Source organism: Pleurodeles waltl, chromosome 7, assembly GCF_031143425.1.
Source record: "Pleurodeles waltl isolate 20211129_DDA chromosome 7, aPleWal1.hap1.20221129, whole genome shotgun sequence".
NCBI classification, from domain to species: Eukaryota; Metazoa; Chordata; class Amphibia; order Caudata; family Salamandridae; genus Pleurodeles; species Pleurodeles waltl.
The window spans coordinates 434,818,002-434,843,393 of NC_090446.1; the positions used below are offsets into that span (position 1 = coordinate 434,818,002).

The 25,392-nt window shown below is 44.7% G+C and overlaps 1 protein-coding gene across 11 annotated transcripts in view; it reads left to right on the forward strand.

Annotated features, from left to right (window-relative positions):
- MTO1 (mitochondrial tRNA translation optimization 1) overlaps positions 1 to 22,444 on the forward strand; it is a 1,525,874-nt gene extending 1,503,430 nt beyond the window's left edge. For 7 of the 11 annotated variants that reach the window (XR_011205509.1, XR_011205508.1, XM_069243966.1 and 4 more), the window contains one exon: positions 20,801 to 22,444. Coding sequence is in view for 9 of the 11 variants with exons in the window: in XM_069243966.1 (XP_069100067.1) it covers positions 20,801 to 20,914 (114 nt within the window). In the remaining 2 variants the exon portion in view is untranslated. The remainder of the gene's footprint in view (positions 1 to 20,800) is intronic. The other 4 variants (XM_069243962.1, XM_069243960.1, XM_069243968.1 and 1 more) reach the window with 1 other exon arrangement.
- Positions 22,445 to 25,392: the final 2,948 nt, after the last annotated feature.

Here is a 25,392-nt window from a genome sequence, read left to right on the forward strand (position 1 = left end):
TGCCCACTCTCAACACTGTCGCGACTATTGGACTTGGTCCCCTTGTCTTACAGGTTCTCAGGTCCGGAAATCCACTGTTGTTGCATTGCTGGTGTTTGTTCTTCCTGCAGAAACCCCCTATCACGACTTCTGTGCTCTCTGGGGGTAGTAGGTGCACTTTACACCTAACTTTCAGGGTCTTGGGGTGGGCTATTTTTCTAACCCTCACTGTTTTCTTACAGCCCCAGCGACCCTCTACAAGCTCACATAGGTTTGGGGTCCATTCGTGGTTCGCGTTCCACTTTTGGAGTATATGGTTTGTGTTGCCCCTATACCTATGTGCTCCTATTGCAATCAACCTTAATTCTACAGTGTTTGCATTACTTTTTTTGCTAATACTTTCCTAATTTTGGTTTATGTACATATATCTTGTGTATATAACTTATCCTCTTACTGAGGGTACTCACTGAGATACTTTTGGCATATTGTCATAAAAATAAAGTACCTTTATTTTTAGTACTTCTGTGTATTGTGTTTTCTTATGATATTGTGCATATGACACCAGTGGTATAGTAGGAGCTTTACATGTCTCCTAGTTCAGCCTGAGCTGCTTTGCCATAGCTACCTTCTATCAGCCTAAGCTGCTAGAAACACCTCTTCTACACTAATAAGGGATAACTGGTTCTGGCACAAGATGTAAGTACCTCTGGTACCCACTACAGGCCAGGCCAGCCTCCTACACCCCTGAATCAATTAGGACTTGAACATTATGTATTTTTCCCCGCACAGTCATTTGTACTAAGATTCGGAAATGTTTGACATAACGATTTGTGCAAGAGCACACTGAAGGGATTGTCAGTTTGCCCAAGAGGTCCCCTTCATTTTTTCTTGGGCACTTTAGTTTTCCTGTGAATTTTCCAGAGCAACCGCTATCTTTTTCTTTGTCACAACTGTTGGATCAATCTTGCCTTTGGGTTTCTTTTGGCACTCTCTTATAAAATGACACTTTTTTCCACAATACAAACACTGACCATTTTTTTGTTGCATGTCTTTCTCCTCTTTGGTCAGTGGTGGGCGAACAGTTCCGATATCCATTGGTTCTATCATAGAATCTGAAGACAATTGAAAGTGTCTGGATCTTTCCATTCGCCAATTTGTTTTTTCCCATTTTTTCCTTGCTCCTTTTCTTTCAGAATGTCTGTGACCTATCCGTAGGGTTAGATTAATTAAATCACAACAAGTTTCTGGTTGTGGTTCAACTTGGGCCAATACATCTTTTAGTTCGTCTTTTAGCCCCTGATAAAATACTGCTGACCTTTTTTCCTCAGGCCAAGCAGTTTCCACCACTAACCGGTTGAAGTGGGACAAATACGTTATCAGGTCTTTATTTCCTTGACGTAATTCTAGTAACTCTTTGTCTGCAGTCATAGTGTTTGCGCGTCTGTCAAAAACCTTTACGAATTCTTCTACAAAGCGACGCCAGTTGTATAAAAGAGGACTGTCTAATCTGACTAATGGCACTGCCCAAGTAGCTGCTTCACTATTCAGGTATGATATGAGGAATGCAATTCTAGATTGTGCGTCCGGAAAAGCACTCAGCCGACATGTAAAATGTAATTCCACCTGTGTCAGAAGAATTTGAACCTTATTGGGGTCCCCAGAAAACCTCTCCTGTGCAGCTAAAGGAATCTGTGTCGCCACATTCACAGCTATGTTAGTAGATGCGGGAGGCGAAGGACGAGACTCAGATTCAGAACCATCTACTTTACACTGTAACTGAGTTACTTTATTCACTAAATCAGCTGTAACATTTTTATATTCTGTCAAATCCCTTTGCATCTGCCTTACTACTTGCGTAAGGGTATCTAGGGTGGCATTTTGCGCAGCTCCCGTACAGACCAAGAGGAAAGTATAAAACTCGTGGGCTCACTATTCTGTCACAGGGTCTTTTCCTCGGGATCGGCACGTCGCTGGACAAACGGCCCACCTCCCGGTGTCACCAACTCAGAAAGCTATTATAGCACAGAGTTATGATGAAGCCAGTCAGGTGGAAGGGAAGGGAACAGCAGGGAGAGAGATCTGAAAAGTAAAGGTTAGAACAATATGCATTTACTCATTCAAAGAAACATAACTCATTGATGGGCTCCTGACTAAATGCGTCTCCGTGATATCAGGTGGAGACCTCTTCTGAAATGAGGGCAAAGCCCCTTCTTTGAAACATGGAACAAAAGTAAAACACACCCTCAGAATCAAGAGATGGCAAGAACTTCGAACTATGATTATACTCAGAATATCAATCCTGTACCATTTATGTATTCACAACATAAACCTTTGATCATGACTTAGAAAATCTCAAAGAATTAAATATGCTTTTCACATCTTAGGCTATTCAAAGAACAATGAAAACTTTGATTTGTTTATCTCCAGAAATATTTTCACATTCATCATAATAAATGCCAAAAGGTTTTACTCATTGAACCTAAAGCACATTACTTAATAACACCAAGAAGCGCTTTTACTCAGGTAGTCTGAACCACTTAGATTGTTATGCCAATAACCTTTTCCTCCTGTGAATTGAAGCACTTTACATCTGTGAACTGAAGCGCCTGAATTGTCGTGCCAAGAGCACTTTACTTCTGTGAACTGAAGCGCCAGAATTATCATGCCAAGAGCACTTTACATCTAAGAACTGAAGCGCCTGGATTATCATGCCAAGAGTGCTTTACATCCAAGAACTGAAGCGCCTGGACTATCATGCCAAGAGCGCTTTACATCTAAGAACTGAAACGCTTTGAATTACTGAGCCAAAAGTGCGCTTTACATCTGTGAACGGAAACACCTTGAATTACTGTGCACAAAAGCGCGTTACCTCTGTGAACTGAAACACTTTGAATTACTGAGCCAAAAGATCGCTTTACATCTGTGAACGGACACACCTTGAATTACTTTTGCACAAAGCGCGTTACCTCTTGGAAGTAATAACTTCCTCCAAACTTGGATTCAGCAAGACCTTACCGCTACGAGAACGACCTACTCGTTTTTTTAATGCACCATGGACTTTGGTTAGACGATACTCTGCCATTCAGAAACTCTGGACTTCTCCAGAGAAACCTCCACGAGGTCTGGCTGCATCGAAGTCTTCAAAATAGTGAGCAATGTGCTTGGGTGTGGCTGGGCTTTATAGGCCTGCCACACTCCAAGATGGCTGCTGCCTCTAAAAACATGGGAATTGTAGTCTGTTCATAGAATAGCACTGATAAGTGCATCTTGTCCACCAATGCCCTGAACCTGCAGCTCTATGAACTTTGCCACAGGGCAGACAACACTGGTGGCCACCTTTGGAACAAGAGGGGATGACAAGTGGTGCGCATAAAGCACCGCAGAGTTGCGCAGCGGAATTTCGGGCGAGACCTGGACTGTGCCTGGCCTTATTCCTGACAAATTATGAATAAGCAGAAACAAATCTTCTCTTAACAAGATCTTCATGGGTAAGAATGAATGTGATTGTCATTTCAAATATGGAGATGTTTGGATTGCTTTTTTGGAAGGATGTGATCCTGTTATTCTTGGAGTTTAGTTTATCTGTGGCTATTGAGCCTACTTTAAATTGCCTAAGGGATGGTATGGAATATCTTATTTAGGTGTGGTTTTCCCAAACATATATCATGTGGAGAATTTGAATGACCCTGCATGACAAACCAAACCCCAAACGAGGCATGGTGCAAGTGATGCTAACATTTTTTGGGGCAATAATCCTATATGTGGGTGTAATCTTGAATTATTTTAAGATTAGGATGTTGTCCACTATAGTAGATAGATTGTCTACAGCACATCAAGTTCCTTATTAGCTGTAGATATTGAAATGATAGCCATTGCAGAATTGTCTTGCATTAGACGTTCTGCTTGGCAAAGAGGAAGGAGTCTGCTGGACGTTAAAGGTCCAGCAGTGTTGTACTTATATTCCTGATAAGAGTAAGGATTTGAAAGTGAATATTAAAATTAATATTTCTGGGTTAACAGAGGACATGAAGGGATAGGAAGCAACAGGTGCTTGGCAATCTATTGAGATGGATTTGCTGCTGTTGGCAGACAGTTTGGAAATAGCAGGTTTTGTTTTGAAACTATTGTTGATTATTGCCCTCTGTGCAGTCTCTCTAGTTGTGGCTTTTAGGCCCTCATTACATTTGCGGTATTGACCACCTACTGCCACAGCGACGGCCGCCAACATACCGCCGCTGTGGCTACCAGCCGGCAACGCGTATTATGACAGTCAACGGTATTCCACCAGAAATCTGGCAGAGCACCGCCAACGGTCATGGTGGTAAAGTGGCGCTGCTGACAGCAGCACCGCCACGCCAGAAAAACATTGACGACCATATCATGAGAAATGATACGGGCTGGTGGAGTTTTGCTGGCGGACGCTTCTGCTGATAGCAGCGCTGCGGTCCGTCTCCAGCCGGAGGACCCCCTGCAAGCAGGTAAGTCGGGTTTTCCGACCGGAGAGGGGGGTGTGTGTGTGTATGGTTTGGGATGCATGCATACGTGTGTGAGTCGCGTTGGATGCATGCGTGAATGAGTGATTGTGAGTTTTGTGGATGCATGTGTGTGACAATGTATGTTGGTGTGTGTTGTGGTGTGTGGGTATGTATGTGTGCATACGTGGGTGGAGGTGGGTATGCATGTGTGCATGTGTTTATATGGGAAGGGATTCCCTGGCACTGATAGTGCCTACTGCCATGGTTTTCGTGGCGCTACAAAAAACACCAAAACCATGACGGTAGGCCGTGTCGTAATCCCGAGGGTGGGAATGTGACGGCCGCCAGGCTGGAGACCAAAGTCTCCAGCCCAGCGGCCGTTACCATCCTGGTCGGTGTGTTAAAGTGGCGGTGTTGGATGGCGGTAACCGCCAGGGTCCAAATCCCATTGTTTCTACCGCCAGCCTGTTGGCGGTATTACTGCCACTTTAACACCGACCGCCAGGGTTGTAATGAGGGCCTTAGTGTTTACCAGGGGATGAAAGTTAAACAAGGAATGAAAAGAGAGCAGTTGTTGAGTTAGAAGATAATCAGTGCAGATGTTATGATGACGTGAAGCGTCTGGAGGAGTCTAGATGGAAAATTATGAAAACTATAAAGTGTTAACTGGTCCGTCTAATCAGATTTTAGCATCATTGTGATGACTTGATTCGTCATCAGATGGGGGGTTGGTAGCGGGTATTTTTGGCCATACCTTTATATGTTATAGTAGTAACTTGACAATGTAATTGACAGCATATATTGTGTGCCTTAACGTTACTAATGTAAAGTGGAGCATCCAAATTATATTGTTGAAGGTGCATTCACGGTAGAGATTCATATATCCATGTCTTCTAATGTTTGACTATAACATGCCAAATTGTAGTAAACGTTCACTTTTATATCTATGTATTTTGATTTATATTGCTTCATTGAAACTATGTCACTCTCATTTATAATTACAAGATGCATTTATAATCATGTATCTCAAATGTGCATTAACCTTCAACTTGGGGTTTTGCTTGCGTTGCAACGTTCTTTCTTTTGCAGGTTCGTTTGTGTGATTTTACAGTTAGTAAAAGGCATATTGTGTATTAGACATAGTGCGGTCCGAGAGGCTATTTTAGCAAGGTCAAGGAAGCTCCAAATAAACGAAGAAGAAAAGACTTCCGTTTGTGTACTGGGCGCTGGGAGACTTCCAATGTCGTCCTGATGTCAAATCCGTGGGAAGAGACCTGAGGGGAGCTGCAGCTTCAACTGTAAGGAAGTTGGACTACTGCTGTTGATTATGTGAATTTCTTGAAGGTTGTATAGCTTTACTTGGTATTATGGCAGGCAGTGGAGGGCAGATTTCCTAGATAGCTGGAGAGGGGCAGAGTTCTCTATCCATATTCTTTTGTTTGGCTATATGCCATGCAACACCTCTCCATCAGAACTTCTACAGAAGTCTCTGCCATGCTGAAACTTTATTTCCCAAGAACCAATTAGGGGCTTCCTTTTAGTTTAGTTCAGGGTAATTAGATTAAAACAGATTTATCCAGTGATTCGGTTTCTCATATTTTGCATTGCCTCGACTGAAATTCTTGTATGCCTTATGCTTCTATAATTTAATCACATTCAGTGCTTTACTTAGCCTTTGGTAATTTCATACTTATAAAGCAAGTTTTTGAGATTCATTATATTAGTTTGTTCCTTTACTTGTAATACACTTTTTAACTTTACCTAGCACCTTTTGGTATTTAACATGTAACCAAATGGGTTGTGCTGCAGATTAAATTGTAAAATAGAGTTTAACTCCCCTTTACCTCTCAAGCAACCTAAAAAAGTCCATCGCATGAAGAGAAGTAAGAACATGGACCCAGAGTTCTGTCACTTGAATAAGCAGCTCTGGTGCTAAGCAGCGCAGTGTGCAAAAATGACCAAGATTGCTGATTCATTTAATCTCCAATAGCGATATGCCTTTAATGGTACAAGTCCACAAAACAGCCATACCAGTTATCTTTTTGCATCAAGGGAGAGTAGTTGTCTTAAATATGCTGGGCAACTTGGAGGGTCGCAAAGATTTTCTGCCAATTTTGCACGTGCTTTTTTGCTCAGTTCCGATAAATCCTGGCATGTTTATTGTATATAGTGCTTTCCCTTAGTTCCCCAGCCTCCAGATTTTGAATCAACTCATCAAAATATTTGTTCCAATGGGACTAGTCCTTCTGTTCTGCTTTCCCAAAATAGATGTTTTAAAAAACAGTTCCGGCTACATTTAACTTCATGCAGTATGCTGAAAATCCAGCATTGAGTGTCAAATCGTGCCTTGTTAGATTGAATTTGAGGCGGATTTGGGCTCAGGCCATGGAATCAGGCAAATTAAAAAGACGTCTGTAACACCTACATGGGGCGCTGTGCCACCATTTACTCAGCTTATTTCTAAACACAATCATTCCAGATGTTAGTGTCGGCAATATTTTGCTTCCAACCACCTTGCATATTGCCGTCTTATCTGAACCTGTTAAATTTTTTTGTAACACTTTTTGAAATGAATAATTACAGTGTAGAACCCGTGCCCTTTAACGGGTTCAAATGAGTTTCAAAGTGTGCTCTTTCACTTATTCAAATACTAAGATATTTATATGATTTTACCCTCTCCGTTATTTCGTTTTCCATCTGCCATATGCCCTTCTTGATTACTTTGTAGCCAAAAACTATTATTTTAGATTTTAAACTGTTAATTTTTATGTTATTTCAGTTACAGTAAGAAACAGGCGCGTTCTTTGGAGTCCGTGCATGTTGTAATACTTGAATTTTTGTACCAGCTAGCGTTGGAGGAAAGGCTCTAGCAGTTTTACGTACATTATTTATATCTGCTAAATAAAGACTGAAAATAGTGGGGCCAAAATGCACCCTTGCTTTAAGCCTACATTTGTCTGAATCTTTTCCATTGTAGCCCATTTGGAGGATACTGTTTTTTCACCCAGGTATCTGTGTAGAGGCAGCTCATCTCTTTTAGAAGGGAGGATGGAGTACACCATTTAGCTAATTTATGCCATGGCCTGCCTCGATCTACACTATTGAGGGCCGTAGTGAAGTCAGTGAAGGGTGCATAGAATTGTGGTTCTTTCCACAAAAAATTTCGGTCAAGGACGCGAGGGTGAATAGATCTTCCTCAATACAATTTCCTTTCCAGAATCGTGTTTGTGATGCAGGGATCCGATTTATTTTTTGTTGCCTAGTAAAAGGGAAGAGGGTGGAGGATGCCACAGCGCTCGCACATCAACACAGGTTTCAAAGCAGTGTCCTTATATCAGTCTTAAAGCACATTGAGCAATCAATGTCCAGTGGGTGCCATACCGGCCTGGCACCTCCAACCATAGGTGTCCAAGATCACTGACTGGGCGATCATCAGTGAACATCAAATATATAAACAGCAGGCCAGGGCACACCAAAACAAGTTCCATGTGGTTGACCCAAGTGGTCAATCAAGTAGAGTCAAAGTCCAGGGAATAGGTGAAAATGAACATTTATTGACGAGTGAACAAGTATGGTCAATATGCAAGTCAAAGACCATATGTGAGAAAAATAATCCGAAAAACAGCCAACAGCCACCACGTGTTTCGTCTTCTAGACTTTGTCAAGGCTTCAAAAATGTAGGTAAAAAGAATGGGAGTCCCACGCAAGGTATGCCTGAAATATAGTCTCCAAACAGATCAATGAAATCTAGAAAAGTGAAGGCAATAGCAGGCCATGATAAGCCCGCGATGCTAGCATGAAGCCGTGCCCGAGGCATCGGTAAGCCGAATAAGCTCCCTTATTTTTTGTTGCCCACCGTTCTAATTGCTGGGATAATATTCTCGCAAAACATTTGCCATCTACATCTAGGAGTGCAAAGAGACGGACGTTTTCCAGGAGGCTTTGAGATCCCTTTTGTGTACTGGTTCTAGCAGAGACCCTCTCCAGCTGTCAGGTATTTTGTCACAGTCCAGGCAGCTCTTAAAGGGGGGTAAAATCGATTCCAACCATTGTTAATGGCTAATTTGAAAATTAAAGGCTGGAATGCCATTGGATCCGGGAGCCCATATGGAGCACATGTTCTTCATTACATTTTCCACCTGTTGTCAAGATATTAGTAGCTCGATGGCACTACCTGCGATCACTCCTCGCTGTGTTTGTTTCTCTAACATCTGGTATTATTTTTGTATTGTCCATATACACAGCTTTTTATATAAGAGGCCCAGGTGGCTGTGGTTATGTTTACGGATGTTGATTGGGATTTCTTTGGTAACAGCTGGTTTACCAAAAACCAGAATTTACCGTTTTTTGTTTATTTTACTGCTTCATGCAGCCTGACCCATTGCCTTTTTTCTGTTAACCTTTCTTTCCCAGGTGCACATCCTGCAATTGCTCCTTATGTCTTTTACTTTCTCTTTTGTTGCGTTCTCAACGTTTTTTTATTCTTCTGGTGTCTGAGAGACTAGTTAATGTACCTTTTCCAGAGCCCTGATGTCCTTCCCTCGAGTGCTCAGGCCTTGATTGACTTTGGCATGGTTTCTCTGTCTCTGCTAATAGCACAGCAGGGTGGATATAAATTGGTGCCATCTGTCTGTAATACAAGAAGCCCATTATGTTTTCCTTTACTTGTAATACACTTTTTAACTTTACCTGTGTTTTTCTATATATTCGCCTAGATATTCTTGTGTGACATGTGTGTGCTGTTCACTATTTGTTGTTGACTGTTTAACTCGTTTTATGGGCTCCACCTGTGCTTGATTTTCTGGAAGTTTTTGCTGTTCTCAAATCGCCCTGTTGATTTTTAGGAGCCTTTTCAGTATCTCATGATCACTGACTAGATTGGGGATTACGTTAAACATTCTAATCTGGTGAAAATGGGCATTTGAGATCCAGATTTAGTCCAGACTATTAAGAACCTTGGGTCCATATCAATAGGCTTGTTGTTTCGCTCCTTTTCTTTTTCCAGAGTCGAGATAACAGTGCTTCCCTACTCGATGTACTAGTCCTGTCATACACTTATTTGATTGTTAAAAATAGGGCGGATATTTTATTCTTATCACATATGCTATTTGTAAACCCCAACCAGCCAATAGATGCTTCTATTGCTTTACTTACCTGCTTTTTGACAAAAGTGACTAGTGCTTGTTCATTAAGTTCACCCGCCACTGCTGGCTTGAGTGCCACTTATTCAGTATCCTTTGAGGATATGTTACTCAGGCCTGGCAGGGCTTGGCACAGCTGAATTATGTTCCCCTATTCAAGACATCCTTGCTGCCAAATGATTTGTCTTCTTGATAAAATTTTAAAGTGCCACTTGCCACTGTGTTTGAATGTTGGATTTCATTTTCCTTCTTGAGATTTTCTTATTTTTCAATTGTTCTGCAGCACTCTGGTTAAAGGTGGTGCTCCTGATTGTTTTCCATCTTCGGGAATCCTGCTCTCTTATGAGTAGTCCTGTGTCAAAACGTGTGTTGAGACTTGTCTCCTACTTGGCCCTTGATGAAGCTCTAAATTTGAACTTGTAATTGTGCCTGTTGGACTTTTTTCCTTACGCAGTGTCATCCCCAGTGTTTTTGCCTCCTTCCTCCTGGTTTTTCTGACCTCTCGCTGTTGGCTCTAGGACTCTGAGCACTTTATCACTGCTGACCAGTGCTAAAGTGCAGGTGCTCTTCCATCTAAAGATGGTATGATTGGCTTATACCTAATTGGCATATTTAATTTACCTATAAGTCCCTTGTACAATGGTATCTCTATACCCAGGGCCTGTAGATTAAATACTACTAGTGGGCCTGCAGCGCTGCTTGCGCCACCCACTGAAGTAGACTTTCAAACCTGTCTCAGGCCTGCTAGCGCAGGGCCTGTGTGCGCCGTTTTCTGCCACAGGGACCTGGCATCTAAATGTACTTGCCAGGCCCAGAACTCCCCTTTTACTACATTTAGGTCACCTCTAAGGTACGCCCTAGCTAGCCCTATGGGCAGGGTGCCATGTATGTAGAAAGGCAGGACATTTGCCAGGTTGCGTGGCCTGTCCTGGTAGTGACAAACAGCCTAACTTGGTGTCCCACTGCTGTGAGTGCTGCCTTCTCATAGGATTGCATTAGAAATGCCCTACCTTATGTGTAAAGGGTATTGTCTGAATTATGAGGGGTAGCGTAGGCGTGTTTGGTATGGATGTGATAGTGATAATAAATGCTGCTTACTGGTGTGGGTGTATTTTTTATTACTATCACAGAAATGCCACTTCTAGAAAGTGCGCATTTATCTGTGCTTATGACTCTGGTGTTTTGCAGCTTGACTTCAATCCACGTCTGGGCAGAGTGACAGTTGGTGCTTTGTGCATCCTTTTCAGACAGCCTGAACACAGGGTGGAGGGTGGAGGGTGGGGGGTGGAGATGTCACATAGGTGCATCTGCATACTGAACAGTCTTCCTGGGCTGAGAGAAGGGAGAGGCGGGCACACCTACATTTGTAAAGGCTGTGCCCTGGCCTCACACAATAGGGTTGTTAACCCCCCACTGATGTTTGGAGCCTGTGCTGAAACGAGAGAGGGGGGGCACTCCCAGAACCAGTTGCAACTGGCTGGAACCTCCTCTCCCTACCATTGCAAAACATTGTAAGGACTGAGTATAAGTATAGGGGAATTTTCCCCACAATTTGGAGACTCTTGGAATCATCTTGGAACTGGACACCAAAGGCTGAAAGGACTCACCAGGAACCCCCATGGACTGCTGCTGCTGTGCTGACCTGTGACCTGCGTGGTCACTGAAAGGACTTGCCCACTGCTTGCATCCTCTGTGTGATGGCCTGTTGCTAGGCCCCTTCTCCTCTGGGCCTGTTTCTTAGTTTCTGCCCCTCAGGGGCAGGGTGCTGTGGCCCCTGACCCCTGCAACAGTAGGAAGCTCGAGGAGTGCTTCAAGATGGGGCAGATTTAGTGCTTTGGAAAGCGCTGTAGCTATAATGAATTTAGCGCTCTGCCAGGGGCAGCGCTGCTTCCTTTGAACTAATAGTGCTTGAAAAGTGCTTTATTTGGCTGTAAGGGCTTCACTGCCGCGACCCGGGCCATGTTTAATGCAGCGCCGGAGTCGCGCTGCCCTTTGTGCCACCGGGGCACAAGAAAACTGAATAAGCAGAAGACGGGAGCAAGTGTGCTCCTATCGGTTCCCCCGGGACCAGGTCTGCTCTGTGGAGCACCCCCGGTGCACCAGAAGGCCCTGACTTAAGGGCCTGCACCGCCGCAGGCCAGGGAAAGAAAATGAAGTCGCCTGCCGGTCGGGCAGGATTCTCAGGGCCCGGCCCGGCCCGTTGTGAGCCTTCCGCAGGCTCAACACTCGCTCCAGGAGGAGCGCAACGAGGGACCGAGGTTCGTTAGGTCCCCGCTATCCTCTTTTGGTGTAGCCCAAGGATAGGCGGGGTGGGAAGCTCATCGGAGGTTCCCCGCACCGCCTGGCTGCTGCATCCTTCCTTCGGGGCATTGTTGTTGTTCCCCCTCCGCATTGGAGGGACGGTGCAGGCCCAGGGGGGAACCCCTAGAGATCACGGGCCCCAGGAGGGGCCCATTGCAAATTGGAGGGGGTGCAGGCCGCCCCACTCCTTTCCCTAAAGTATTGGGTGACCTTATCCCCCACGTTCGGGCCGGGGGAGGCCCAGGGGGGCCCCCCAGTGATCACGAGTCCCAGGAGGGGCCCGTCAGGAATACTGAGAGGGTGTGTGCCGCCCCTCTCGGTCCCAGTGCTCACATGAGGCCCCCGTTTTGCGCAGAGGAGCGCCGAGGGCCCCAATTATCATTCTATAGGCACTGGAGGTGCCGTCACAAAATAGGTACTCCCTAAAAGGATCCATATATATAATCTAAAGTTCTTTCTAAAGACTTTGCAAATTAATATATATTGCCTACCTGTTTTATGATGTTTTTTGTGTGCATATACAAATGTTCCTTTTATGGACATGCTTGCTAATATGTTTTTCTAACTTGCCATATGTTTTCTAATGTTCCTACTAAGGGCATTTTATGATATTCTTATGACAAGTGCTTTGGTGTAATAATGTGTTTACTGACTACTGCTTATGTTGCAGAATACTGAGTAACCTGTGTGTTATGTGTGACTACTGCTAGTTTGCAGAGTAACTAATGTGTAACGTTCTGACAATTGCTAAGGTAGCAGGATAGTACTGATATGTGATGTTTGGTCTGATAATTGCGTTGTGTACAATACAGTATATTTTCATATAATCTGATGTTGTGTTTCCTTTGTGGTGGGGATATTGCGTCACGTGTGTTGTGTGTGTTTTTGCAAACGATTTCCACGTTGCCTCTGTGATATGCCTGACTGCTCGTGCCAAGCTACCAAGGGGGTGAGAAGGGGTTATCTTGGACGTGTAACTCCCTTGCCCTTACTAGAGTTGGTAAGTTCTGCCTGGCCGAGGTGCATACCCTAGCCAACCAGAAACCCCATTTCTAACAGTGCCAGAGGTATTTGGGTCTACTTTACCTCTTACCACTGATGAGTCTTTTGACGCTTTATGATACACCCTATATTGCTGGTTACTTTTGGTTGAACTCATTTGTCATTGTGTATTTGGTCTTAGATACTACATATCTGACCCTCATGCGAGCATCCCTGTTTCTTGATGGCATAGATTCCTTTGTTCTAAATTTCTCACCATTATTCCACTCAGGTTTTGCCACTTTTAAGGTAGTATCAGTATCGGTGGATCCTGGCTTTGTTTGTGTTGCCATTAAGGTTTTGGCTTCCAAAGCCTTTTCGGCTCTCCAACCTTCTACATCCTTTCTGTCAAGTCCAGTTTATCTGTTTTTTTTTTTCTTTGTCTCCATGGCAGCAAGGCCTCCTCTAGTAGGAGGTGAGGTGGGGTTTTTATTTATATTGCCTTCAGTGTTGAGTTAGCTAAGGCGAATCACTAGTGCTCCTTGCTCTATGACTGAGGTTATTATCTTGGGTTGTATCAATACTTAGATGAGTCTAAAAAGGGGAAAACATTTCCTATTTGAATTGCATTGGCCCTGTATTTTGTGCACCTTTCACAGCATTTTGTTTGTTTTTCATGGATAGTATGGGTGTCCTTGGGGGGGCTTCTCATCCTGGTTTCCCTGAGTAGGGGAAGCTGAGATTAGATCTTCTTGATGACCAGTGTTCATGGTAACTGGCTTAGAAGTTGCAGTCACTACTTCTCTGGAGTATTATACAGGGAGTCAACTGTCCCCTCTCCAGTTATTTTTTCATTATGGTCTGAGATTTTATGCTTTGCCCTTTAGATCTTGGGTCATTGTCGTCAATATTATAGAGAAGCTAAACAGCTTCTTCGTCAGGGGACCCCAGAAGCACATCTCCTCTTTATCCTTAACAGATTTTTTAGCATTATTAATTGATTGGTTGTCTATCTCAGTGGTTCCCAATGTTTTGAGTTCTGTGGACCACCACATCATCAGTACTGGAACCTGGGGACCCCCACAGATTCATTATTGGAATCCAGGGACCCCCCCCCCCCCCAGTGAGTCATTACTAAAAGCTGGGGACATAATCTGTTAATATTATTACATTTTCTAAGCAGTCATGGACCCCCTGAGGAGGCTGTGGGATCCTCCAGGGGTCCCCCCGGACCACAGGTTGGGAACCACTGGGCTATCTAATTTAGAATCAGTGGTCGTGGTGTAATTGTCTAGTGAATCTAGCGCTGAGCTCTCGACTTCCAGTTTGTCTGCCTGTCGCAGTACAGCTTGCCCTGTTGCTGTTAATACTTTCTCCATTGTGTTCCACCGGCTGACATTCCCTTCCCCTAACAGTAGATTTTCACTTGCGACCTCAATTGCACTTGGCTTTGGAGGACCCAATGTGAGTGTTGTTGTTCGAGCCTTGAAAGCTGCCATTGACACTGGTGATCTTTCTGTTACTGCTATTTCACTGATTTCCTCCTTATATGCCCACCAGCTGCCTTTGTTCTATATTGCTAGCAGTCCACTTTTCCTCTTCCTCTATATTTATTGAAAGAGGGCTCCATGCATCTTCATTATTTCCCCAGCTGGGAGGAGGTGATGGTATATTTGTAAATGTATTTGCTTCATAGGTTACTTTTGTAGCCTCTTGCTTTTCAACTAATATTCCCTACCTTTGTTGGTCAAGGTCATGTTCACGTTGATACATAGCGCTTACTTGCCATGAATTTATGTACTGACTTTGCTGGCTTTCTGGCTCATTAGGCTTGATTAATAGCTTAATACTGTAATGTACCTGGATTGTTGTTATCTTTGGAGATAATGGCAGCCTGTGCAGATTTTCCAGGGGCACAGGTACATCTTCCCTTTCCTTTATGTAATCCACCTGACTTGCCACTTTTTGGTCAATTTGCTAGTTTGACACATAGTTTCCTTTCAGTAGAGCAATCACAAATGACGTTAAGAGGTTGACTTCCATAATATTACAGTCTACCCCTTCAGCCTGATCTGTCTGTTTCATCCTCTTATCTGTATTCGCTGAAAGTTCCTTTTTAGGAGTCTAAAATACTAAAGCAGGCCCAAGTTCCACTGTGGTTGAGGGCTTATAGTATTTCCTGATTCCTCGTATGCGCTTGGGTGTCTTGGGAGTTTTCCTTAGTGACTGAATTGCTGTTTAAGGATTTCATATTGTCCTTCCCTTGTCATTTGCAGTGGCCTTTTGTTTTTTTAATTTTATAGTGTCCCTGCAGCAGAAGGGCACTGCGATTTCTCATACCTACTTTATCTGCTCCCCAACTTATATGCGAGTTATGAGTTTGTAGAAGAGCTCCTAACTGACCTTAGCCTCCTGCTTGCAGCATTTGAGTTTATGGCCAACACTAAGACTCTTGGTACAACTAATGCTGCTGACGCATAATAGTTTATTGCATTGTCACCATCACAGTTTGTAATTTACTGACAAACCTAGGGCACTTCAAAGCTCAAAATTTCAGTAAACATGTTTGGCCAGGTCAACCTTTTCCTGACCCGTTGTGAAACAAGGCTTGCAGCAGCAAGCTGCATCAAAATTGCCAGCTGATCGAGCCCTAATCACCAACCACCAGATCACACTGTGCTCACCCCCACACCCAGCCGATCTCTGCCTGACACTCTCCCAACAGGCCCTGGAATTTACCCGTAACTGATGTGATAGTCCACATCAGTTAGCCAGTGGACCAGCTGTGAGATCTGTTCATAAGAGGGAATAATATTACTCTGGTTGTCTTGAGTGCAGGCCTGATCATGGCACAGTAACCCTGCCTGCTTATGCTGACCTCTGCCACCAGACCCAGCTTGCTTTCTGGGCTTGGGAGTGTTGGGGTCTCCGGACGTCAGGCACCGGATTGGTGCAGGGTTCTCCCTCAGTTTGACTTGGTGGCGATGGGGTTCCTCATTCCGGTGTACCTGCTCGCGCCACATCTTTCACATTGTGCACTGTTTTACCAGGATTGTAGTACCCATTTACTAAAAGCAAAATTATGACCATCTTTGTAATCCACATTAAAATGGATACGACTGCAGTAGCAATTCAGATGTATGACCATAGTTGCAATAGCAATCTGTCATGAAACCTTCAGCAAGCAAAAAGCCATCTGTAACACTAACTGGAAGATGGATCATTATTTCTATTCATTCAAATTCTGTATCACAATCATTCTCATACAAAACAATTTTGTGTAATGGTATACTTTCAGTGGATGTGGGTTTTGTCAGTGGCTTATAATAAACCATCATTGCAGAAACTGCATTTGTTGATACTGCAGCATCAGGTTTGCTCATTGAAGTTTCTACTTGGTGTGCAGCTGAAGACACAGTAGACTCACCTATATCCGGAATGGGGTGGAAGATTTCAGTGTGGCAGTAGTCTCATTAGGGTATTTCTTCTAGGGTAGAGAGATAATGTGTTTGTAGGAAAGTGCCCCTTTTGGCATGGTTACACACGTTTTGCCTGGTATTGATGTTAACTTGACTTTGTGTGTGCTGGGATCCTGCTAATCAGGCCCCGGCACCAGTGTTCTTTCACGAAACTGTACCATTAGTTCCACAATTGGCACACCCCTGGCAAATAGCTAAGTCCCTTATAAAATATACCAGTGAAACCAAGTGCTCTATGACCAGGGAGGGTCCCTAAAGGCTGCAGCATGTATTGTGCCACCCTAAGGGACCCCTAACTAAACACATGCACACTGCCATTGCAGATTGTGTGTGCTGGTGGGAAGAAAAAAGTAAAGTCGACATGGCACCCCTTCTAGGTGTCATGCCCACAAACCACTGCCTGTGGCATAGGTAAGTCACCCATTTGGCAGGACTTACAGCCCTAAGGCAGGGTGCACTATTCCACAGGTGAGGGCATAGCTGCATGAGCAATATGCCCCTGCAGTATCTAAGTCCATACTTAGACATTGTAAGTGCAGTGTGGCCATATTAAGTACATATGCTGGGATTTTGTCATTACGAACTCCACAGCTCCATGATGATTTGTAGGCTAGGAAGTTTGGTATCAAACTTCTCAGCACAATAAACCCATACTAATGCCAGTGTTGGATGTATTGTACAGTGCACCCAGAGGGCATCTTAGAGATGCCCCCTGTATTTTACCCAATGTTTTAGTGCCGGACTGACCAGTCTGTGCCAGCCTGCCACTAACAGACACGTTTCTGACCCCATGGGGTGAGAGACTCAAAGCCTGCTGTTGGTGGAAGTGCTTCACACCTCTCCCCAGATGGAAATGTAACACTTGGAGGTTAGCCACAAAGGCTCAGGCCTCCTGTTACAGTGCCCCAGGGCATTCCAGCTATTGGTGATGCCTGCCCCCGCACCAGGCCTCAATTTAGTGACAGGTCCGGTGGGAAAATTCTGTGAAACAGGGAGGAGTGACCACTGCAGCTAGGACCACCCCTAAGGTGAACAGAGCTGAAGTGACCACCTCCTTGCAGGATCCTCCATCTTGTTTTGGAGGAGAGGGACCAGCAGGGATAGGAATGTGCCCCGCCCCCAAAGGGAGTGGGCATAGGAAGGGTGTAGTCACCCTCAGGGACTTTAGCCATTGTCCACTGGCTACTGCCCTCTGATCCCTGTAGCGCCCCTAAAACTAGTACTTAGGGGCACCCTGGAACCTTACTCCCCAGATTCCTGGCAACCTTAAGGAAAAAAGGAGTACTGCCAAGCCAACCCCAGCAGTGAAGATTCCAGACGACAGCTGACTTGGCCCCAGTCCTACCGGCCTGTCTGCAGCTTCAAAGACCCCTGCTAAAAAAAGGCGACACATCCTGCAGGACCAGCGATCTCTACAAATCCCCAGAGGACTGCCTGCTCAACAGAAAACGAAGAACTCCCAAGGACAGAGGCCCTGTCCAGAAGAAACCTCCAAAAAGAACTCCAGAATTGCCCTGGATCCACGAGCCCTGCCCACTCTGCACCTGACGCACACAACCTGAGTCCAGGTGGCCCAACGGTCCATAGAAGGTCCCCAGGCAATTCCGACCTCTAGTCCACCGTGGGTTGACCCCTCCTCACCAACACAATGATGCCTACAGCCTGAATCCAGAGGACCCCCCTGACCATGACCGGAACTGACAAAGATTTCTGTCACTCAAGGAGACCCCTGCACATGCAGCCCCCTGGCCTTGGAGAATCCGACCAACAGTCAAGTAATGTCTAGCGGGCGCCTCTCCTGCCTGTCCAGCCTTTGGTTTCCCAGAACTGACCCCCTGGACCCAGCCTGCAGCATCTTTTGTGACCCCGGGACCCCCCATTGAGAAACATTTGGTGCCCAGCTCTGTTTGCACCCTTCACCCGGCTGTCCCTGTGCCATGAGGGTGTGTTTTTGGTGTGAACGTGTGTATTCCCCACCCCCTAGTGCTGACTTAAACTCCCCAGGCCTGTGTCCTGAAACTGCGGGTACTTACCTGCAATCTGCTTTCTAACAAGCATCCCCACTCTGTGGCAATCATGACTCCAACTTTGACCTCTGCACCCAGCCAGCCCTGTGTTGCTGGTGGTGCACTTTTGGGGTCAGCCTAAACTTTGACCTTCTACCCCCGAAGACTGGAATCGTAAATCTGCTAACACTTCTCCCCCCAGGACTCTATTCACTCCTGTGAAAAAGTGCACTGTCAACTTTTGAAATAGTAAATTGTTACTAACTTGTAAACTGCTTTATCTTCAAAAACCAAACAAAGTACATTTGATACTTATGCTTACTACCTAGTACATGGATCTTCTGGTTCTAGTAATAAAGTATCAAAATATGTTTTTGCTATATAAAAGCAATTGGCCTGGAGTTAGTCATTGAGTGTGTGCCTAATTTCTTGACTGTGTACAACAAATGCTTTGCACTACCCTATGATAAGTCTAACTTCTCGAACACACTACCAAAAAAGAGAGCATTAGTATAATTTACCTTAGCCTCTTTTAAGCCTCTGGGCAACCCCTGGACTCTGTACACATCATACCTCATTTTGGAATAGTATATACAGAGCCAGCTTCCTACAGTGTTGATCTACTCCCAAGGCACTTTGGTATTGATGGGGGTCTGCTGAACAGAATCAGACACATAGCACTTTTTGAGGTGATCGATTGACACCTTCCTGTTCTGTTTTTCATCAGGAAGTGGTGGCAAGATCCCTGTTCGAGTACCTTTTACCCCAAAAACTGGAACAAATGGTCAGTACAACAGTCCAAATAGTAGCATATCAAAGGTTGATTTCTGAACTTGCTCTCGTACCTGAGGGAGCCACACCTCAGCAGCTTTAGTAACTTTATCTTCTTTGGTGGGAGCAGTCTTCATGTTGGGCAATTTAGTTCCAGTTTCCTCAACAGTATTTAATAGATTTAAGTGGGAAGGTGCAGCAGGTGTTTTCAACTCTGCCACCTTTCCAGGGAAACCAATACCTGGGGCTTAATTGTACTCCAAAGAATAATTTGTTTGGGGTATGACTGCCTAATACTCCTCCTGGAAAATTATTTAGTACTCTCTGAACCCCATGAAAACTATATAGCTAGGTCAGTCCTTTTCCAATACCATGGCAGTGAAGGTAACCTTTGGACCATGGTATAACCCTGCTTTATGCAGACAGTAGGGGTATAGGTACAGCAGTGGTATTCGCAGAGCAGACAGCATCCATCAACGCTTTAGGGGAGAACGGAGGCCTGTTGTCTGAAAGAATGGTTTGAACTCATTCAGTTTGTAGTAGACACTGCAAGTCTTTCATGAGCCCTCGAGCAGTGGCAATCTTTTGTGGCCAGACCCAAAGGAAAATAGAGCAGAAGTCGACCAAAAGCAATATATATTTATATTGATTAACACTCAGAAGTGGGCTGACATGGTGAAGAAAAATTACCCTGAATCAAAGATAGTAAAGGCAGTCTTAGATTGACAAATATTGCATTACTACACATATCAGTATTTCGGTAAATATGGCCACCATTATTGCTGCTGTAGCATTGATATAGTTGCACTAATGCAATCATCCGCAGAAGATAATTCCTCATGAGCTACCCTAATTAGGTCTAATCTAGCTTCCTCATTGAAACATCTTTGTTTCTTACCCCTAGTAAAAATTATAGGAACGCTATTTGTAGTGGCAAAATAGGAACATTTAGCAAGAAAACTGAGGTATTTTTTCTCCTTACAGTTGTACCTGTATTGCTACCCATATGTCTGCGTCAATCTTTGTTTGAGAGAGAGTTCCAGCAGCGACTTTAAAGGTCTGCACTGCTTTGTTTTCAGCTAACTGCAGCACAATTCCTCTTGGTATGGATTTTTTCACTTTTATGTACCATAGTCTGTTTTACATGGACTAAGGGAAGTTTGTCCCGTAGAACATCTACCTCTCCCCAAAGTTGTTTACTTTTCATTGTTTCCGGTTTGAATCTGTTCAAGCGCCACTGTGTAGCTCTACATTGTAGCTTGATACACAGAATGCTGAATTTGACACAGTAACTGTTGGAACTGACGGATCAGGCTTCTGAAGGGCAAGTAACACGCCATGTATTTCTGCAAAGTGTGCAGTGGAATCACCCAAAACGTTAGCGTTTGTGTATTTAGCACCTTGATGTCGCCATCTTCAAACACTCCTTGCACTGCAGCACATGCTGTGTTTAGTAGCAACCACAGGCAGTGGAGAGCTGTTATACTTGTAGGACTTGTAAGACCTCTTATACTTGTAGGACAAGCTGTTATACTTATGCATGATAGTGTAGTGTAGCCATTTTTATGTAGCTAATATTAGAGGTTTCTTGTAAAATGTAACTCACACTATAAGTAGACAGAGCAATTATTTCAAAGACGATTCTGATGGTGTCCCATGTTTCCCAGATTGGTGCTGCTAGCCGTGTTCCTGGAATCACACCTGCTGCCATTGTGAATTTGCTACGCTTCGTGAGGAGCAACAGGAAAGAAGCACACAACAGCCTCAGCTCACCAAAATAAGTGTGATGGTTAGAAGTGATGAACGGCCAGTAATTTGCAGTGATTGGTTGTTTCTGAGACGCTAAAGGTACTACACGTTATGTCCAACTTTGTCTCTCATACAGGCCGAATGGTGTCGCCTTTGATTGTTATTCCACGGAACGTCCATAAAAACCCTGAGATTTCGGTTTTGAAAGGGACTCTATTACACATCATCCTTTGTTCCTTTTGATATTTATTAAGTGAAGTACAGTGGAACCACTAGGAGTGCATGTGTTCCATTCCTATGAGAAAGTTCCCTTAATTGAAAAGGGTCAAGACAATTAATTTATTTTTTAAAGGATTTAGGCACAAGAAATAAATATGATCCAAAACAAAGCTAAATAATTTTTCAGGTAAAGATGCTTGCTTGCTGTTGTGCTTCGATCTGTATATGAAGTTACAGCCGATTTCTGTGTTAATGCAGGTAATTTGACAGCCTATACATGTGTTAGTCTCTAACAGGCTTGTGGCAAACTGTTTGATGATATGTTTCAATGGGAGTTATATCCCAAAAAGTAATTTCCTATTCGTTCGTGTAATGTTTATTGGTTTTGAATGAATACAATACCAACAAATTTGACATGCACTCTGACCTCCCTTTAATAGTGATGTTCCATTTAACCATTTAAAAAAATCTTTGACATAAACTGTATACTTGTTGTATACTGGAAACAACAAGATGGTGCAAGTAGCCTGTAAATAAAAGGAGGAAATGTCATTGCAAAAAGAGTAAACCTAACTGATATTACTTGTGTTGGAGGACGTTGAGACTACAAGAACTAACAAGACCTGGCAGCCACCTCAGCACAGCATTTAGGGATGTACTCAAACCCCTACAACCTCGTCAATGCTTGGGCCATTGCTCCTGATCAGACTCTCATTCACCCTAACTCCACTGTATTTGTCAGAGGTGACCAACTGACGTTTCAGGTGTCCATCACCAATTTTTGCAGGAGGGGGCATCATTTGGCCACTACACCAGATTGCAATGGTGGTGGGTTGTGAATGTTGAAACAGTTCCTTACAAAGCAATCCTAATGTCGACTATCTCTGCTTTTTGAGTAGTTTCGTCCACTGAGAGATTTGGGCACAAATATGTTCTAATTTTGTTCATGTAGTGCCTTCTCTTTAAGGCTTCAAGCCACACGCATGATGTCCTACTGTTATTTCTGTGAAGATGACCACATCAGCCCTTTATGTCACTTTCATAGTGATTTCCATCTGAGTAGTTGGATTGCGCCTTGTGGACTGACTATTGGCGACATATTGGCCACAGTGATGATGACATTGTTTGTACTCATGCTTCTACTGTACTTGTTCTTCTTCTTAGGCATTGTATTTTATTACTGTATTCATTTAATTGCATGTATTCTTTTAGTTATGATTCTCTGTTCTAGCCTAATTCTACTAGGAATTCCCTACAGCTGGCTATTCAGACAGTAGAAGATATCCGGGCAGTGAGCATTGACAAATGTGGACTCCTTTGTACAATAAAGCAACTTTTTTGTACTTACCTGTTCAAGACTTATCTTTCCATATTTGGCTACCAAGGTAGACTACGTTGGGACCCCATTGTTCTGTCTTTTATTTTGATTTTCTGTTCTCTGGTATTTACTCACCGACTCTGATGGAGATTTCCACTACTGGCGGCCGCAGCTCTGTGGTGTTGGGCTGCAGTGACTGATAACCCCCACACTGGGCCCACTCCAATTATTGTAATTCCCCATATACATTTATGAACAAATTCACAACAGCCAAGTGTGTTTGCATTCTGTTGTGGGAATACTGGGCCGCAGTTTTATTACATGCATAGACTCTTGCGACACAACCTTTGACCTCATCACTCACTTGTTCAGTCGTAAATCAAAATGACAAGGCCATAAATTATTACAATGTCATAAATCATTTTGAGTGCCACACATTGCTTTCGTTATGATTGTAAATCCTAATTTGGAGACAGGTCGTAAATCACAGTTGATAGCTCATACATAAATCATTTCTCCAGGATCATAACTTTGCTGCATGACTGTAGGAGGCTGCCCTGGCTTGTAGTGGGTGCCTGAGGTACTTACACCTTGTGCCAGGTCCAGTTATCCCTTACTAGTGTAGAAGAGGTCTTTCTAGCAGCATAGGCTGATAGAAGGTAGCTATGGCAAAGCAGCTTAGGCTGAACTAGGAGACATGTAAAGCACCTACTATACCACTGGTGTCATATGCACAATATCATAAGAAAACACAATACACATTTTATGACAATATGCCAAAAGTATCTCAGTGATTACCCTCAGTATGAGGATAAGATATATACACAAGATATATGTACACAAACCAAAATTATGCAGGTAATAGCAAGAAAAGTAATGCAAGCAGTGTAAAGTTACAATAGATTGCAATAGGAGCACATAGGTATAGGGGCAACACAAACCATATACTCCAGAAGTGGAATGCGAACCACGAATGGACCCCAAACCTATGTGAGCTTGTAGAGGGTCGCTGGGACTGTAAGAAAAGAGTGAGGGTTAGAAAAATAGCCCACCCCAAGACCGTGAAAGGTAGGTGTAAAGTGCACCTACTACCCCCAGAGAGCACAGAAGTCGTGATAGGGGGATTCTGCAGGAAGAACAAACACCAGCAATGCAACAACAGTGGATTTCCGGACCTGAGTACCTGTAAGACAAGGGGACCAAGTCCAATAGTCGCGACAGTGTCGAGAGTCGGCAGGAGCCTGGGAAATGCCAGCTGAGGGTGCAAGGAAGCTGACACCTGTTGGAAGAAGCTTGGAGTTCTGCAAGAAAGAAGAGGACTAGGAACTTCTCCTTTGGAGGATGGATGTCCCACGTCGCGATGAAGCTTGCAGAGGTGTTCCCACGCAGAAAGACCGCAAACAAGCCTTGCTAGCTGCAAGGGTTGCAGTAGAGGTTTTTGCGTGCTGCTGTGGCCCAGGAGGGACCAGGATGTCACCACTTGGAGGAGGAGACAGAGGGGGCGCCCAGCAACTCAGGGAGGCCTCACAGAAGCAGGCAGCACTCGCAGAAGTACCTGAACAGGCACTTAGAAGAAAAGTGAACCGGAGTCCACCCGAAGTCACAAAAGGGAGTCCCACGACGCCGGAGGACAACTCAGAAGGTTGTGCACTGCAGGAAGGAGTGTCGGGGACCCAGGCTTGGCTGTGCACAAAGGAAATCCTGGAAGAGTGCACAGGAGCCCGATCAGCTGCAAATCACGCAGTACCCAGCAATGCAGTCTAGCGTGGGGAGGCAAGGACTTACATCCACCAAACTTGGATTGAAGAGTCACTGGACTGGGGGAGTCACTTGGACAGAGTTGCTGAGTTCCAGAGACCACGCTCGTCGTGCTGAGAGGGGACCCAGAGGACCAGTGATGCAGTCTTTTGCTGCCTGCGGTTGCAGGGGGAAGATTCTGTCGACCCACAGGAGATTTCTTCGGAGCTCCTGGTGCAGAGAGGAGGCAGGCTACCCCCAGAGCATGCACCACCTGGAAACAGTTGAGAAAGCCGGCAGGATGAAGCGATACAAGGTTGCTAGTAGTCGTCTTGCTACTTTGTTGCGGTTTTGCAGGCGTCCTGAGCAGTCAGCGGTCGATCCTTTCGCAGAAGGTGAAGAGGGAGATGCAGAGGAACTCTGGTGAGCTCTTGCATTCGTTATCTGGTGAGATCCCCAAAGCAGAGACCCTAAATAGCCAGAAAAGGAGGTTTGGCTACCTAGGAAGGAGGATTGGCTACCAAGAGAGGTAAGAGCCTATCAGAAGGAGCCTCTGACGTCACCTGCTGGCACTGGCCACTCAGAGCAGTCCAGTGTGCCACAGACACCTCTGTTTCCAAGATGGCAGAGGTCTGGGACACACTGGAGGAGCTCTGGGCACCTCCCCTAGGAGGTGCAGGTCAGGGGAGTGGTCACTCCCCTTTCCTTTGTCCAGTTTCGCGCCAGAGCAGGGCTGGGGGATCCCTAAACCGGTGTAGACTGGCTAATGCAGAGATGGGCACCATCTGTGCCCATCAAAGCATTTCCAGAGGCTGGGGGAGGCTACTCCTTCCCAGCCTTCACACCTATTTCCAAAGGGAGAGGGTGTTACACCCTCTCTCAGAGGAAATCCTTTGTTCTGGCTTCCTGGGCCAGGGCTGCCTGGACCCCAGGAGGGCAGAAACCTGTCTGAGGGGTTGACCGCAGCTGCAGTGGAGACCCCGGAAAGGCAGTTTGGCAGTACCCGGGTTCTGTGCTAGAGACCCGGGGATCATGGAATTGTTCCCCCAATGCCAGAATGGCATTGGGGTGACGATTTGCATGATCTTAGACATGTTACATGGCCATGTTCAGAGTTACCATTGTGACGCTGTACATAGGTAGTGACCTATGTACAGTGCACGTGTGTAATGGTGTCCCCGCACTCACAACGTCAGGGGAATTTGCCCTGAACGATGTGGGGGCAACTTGGCTAGT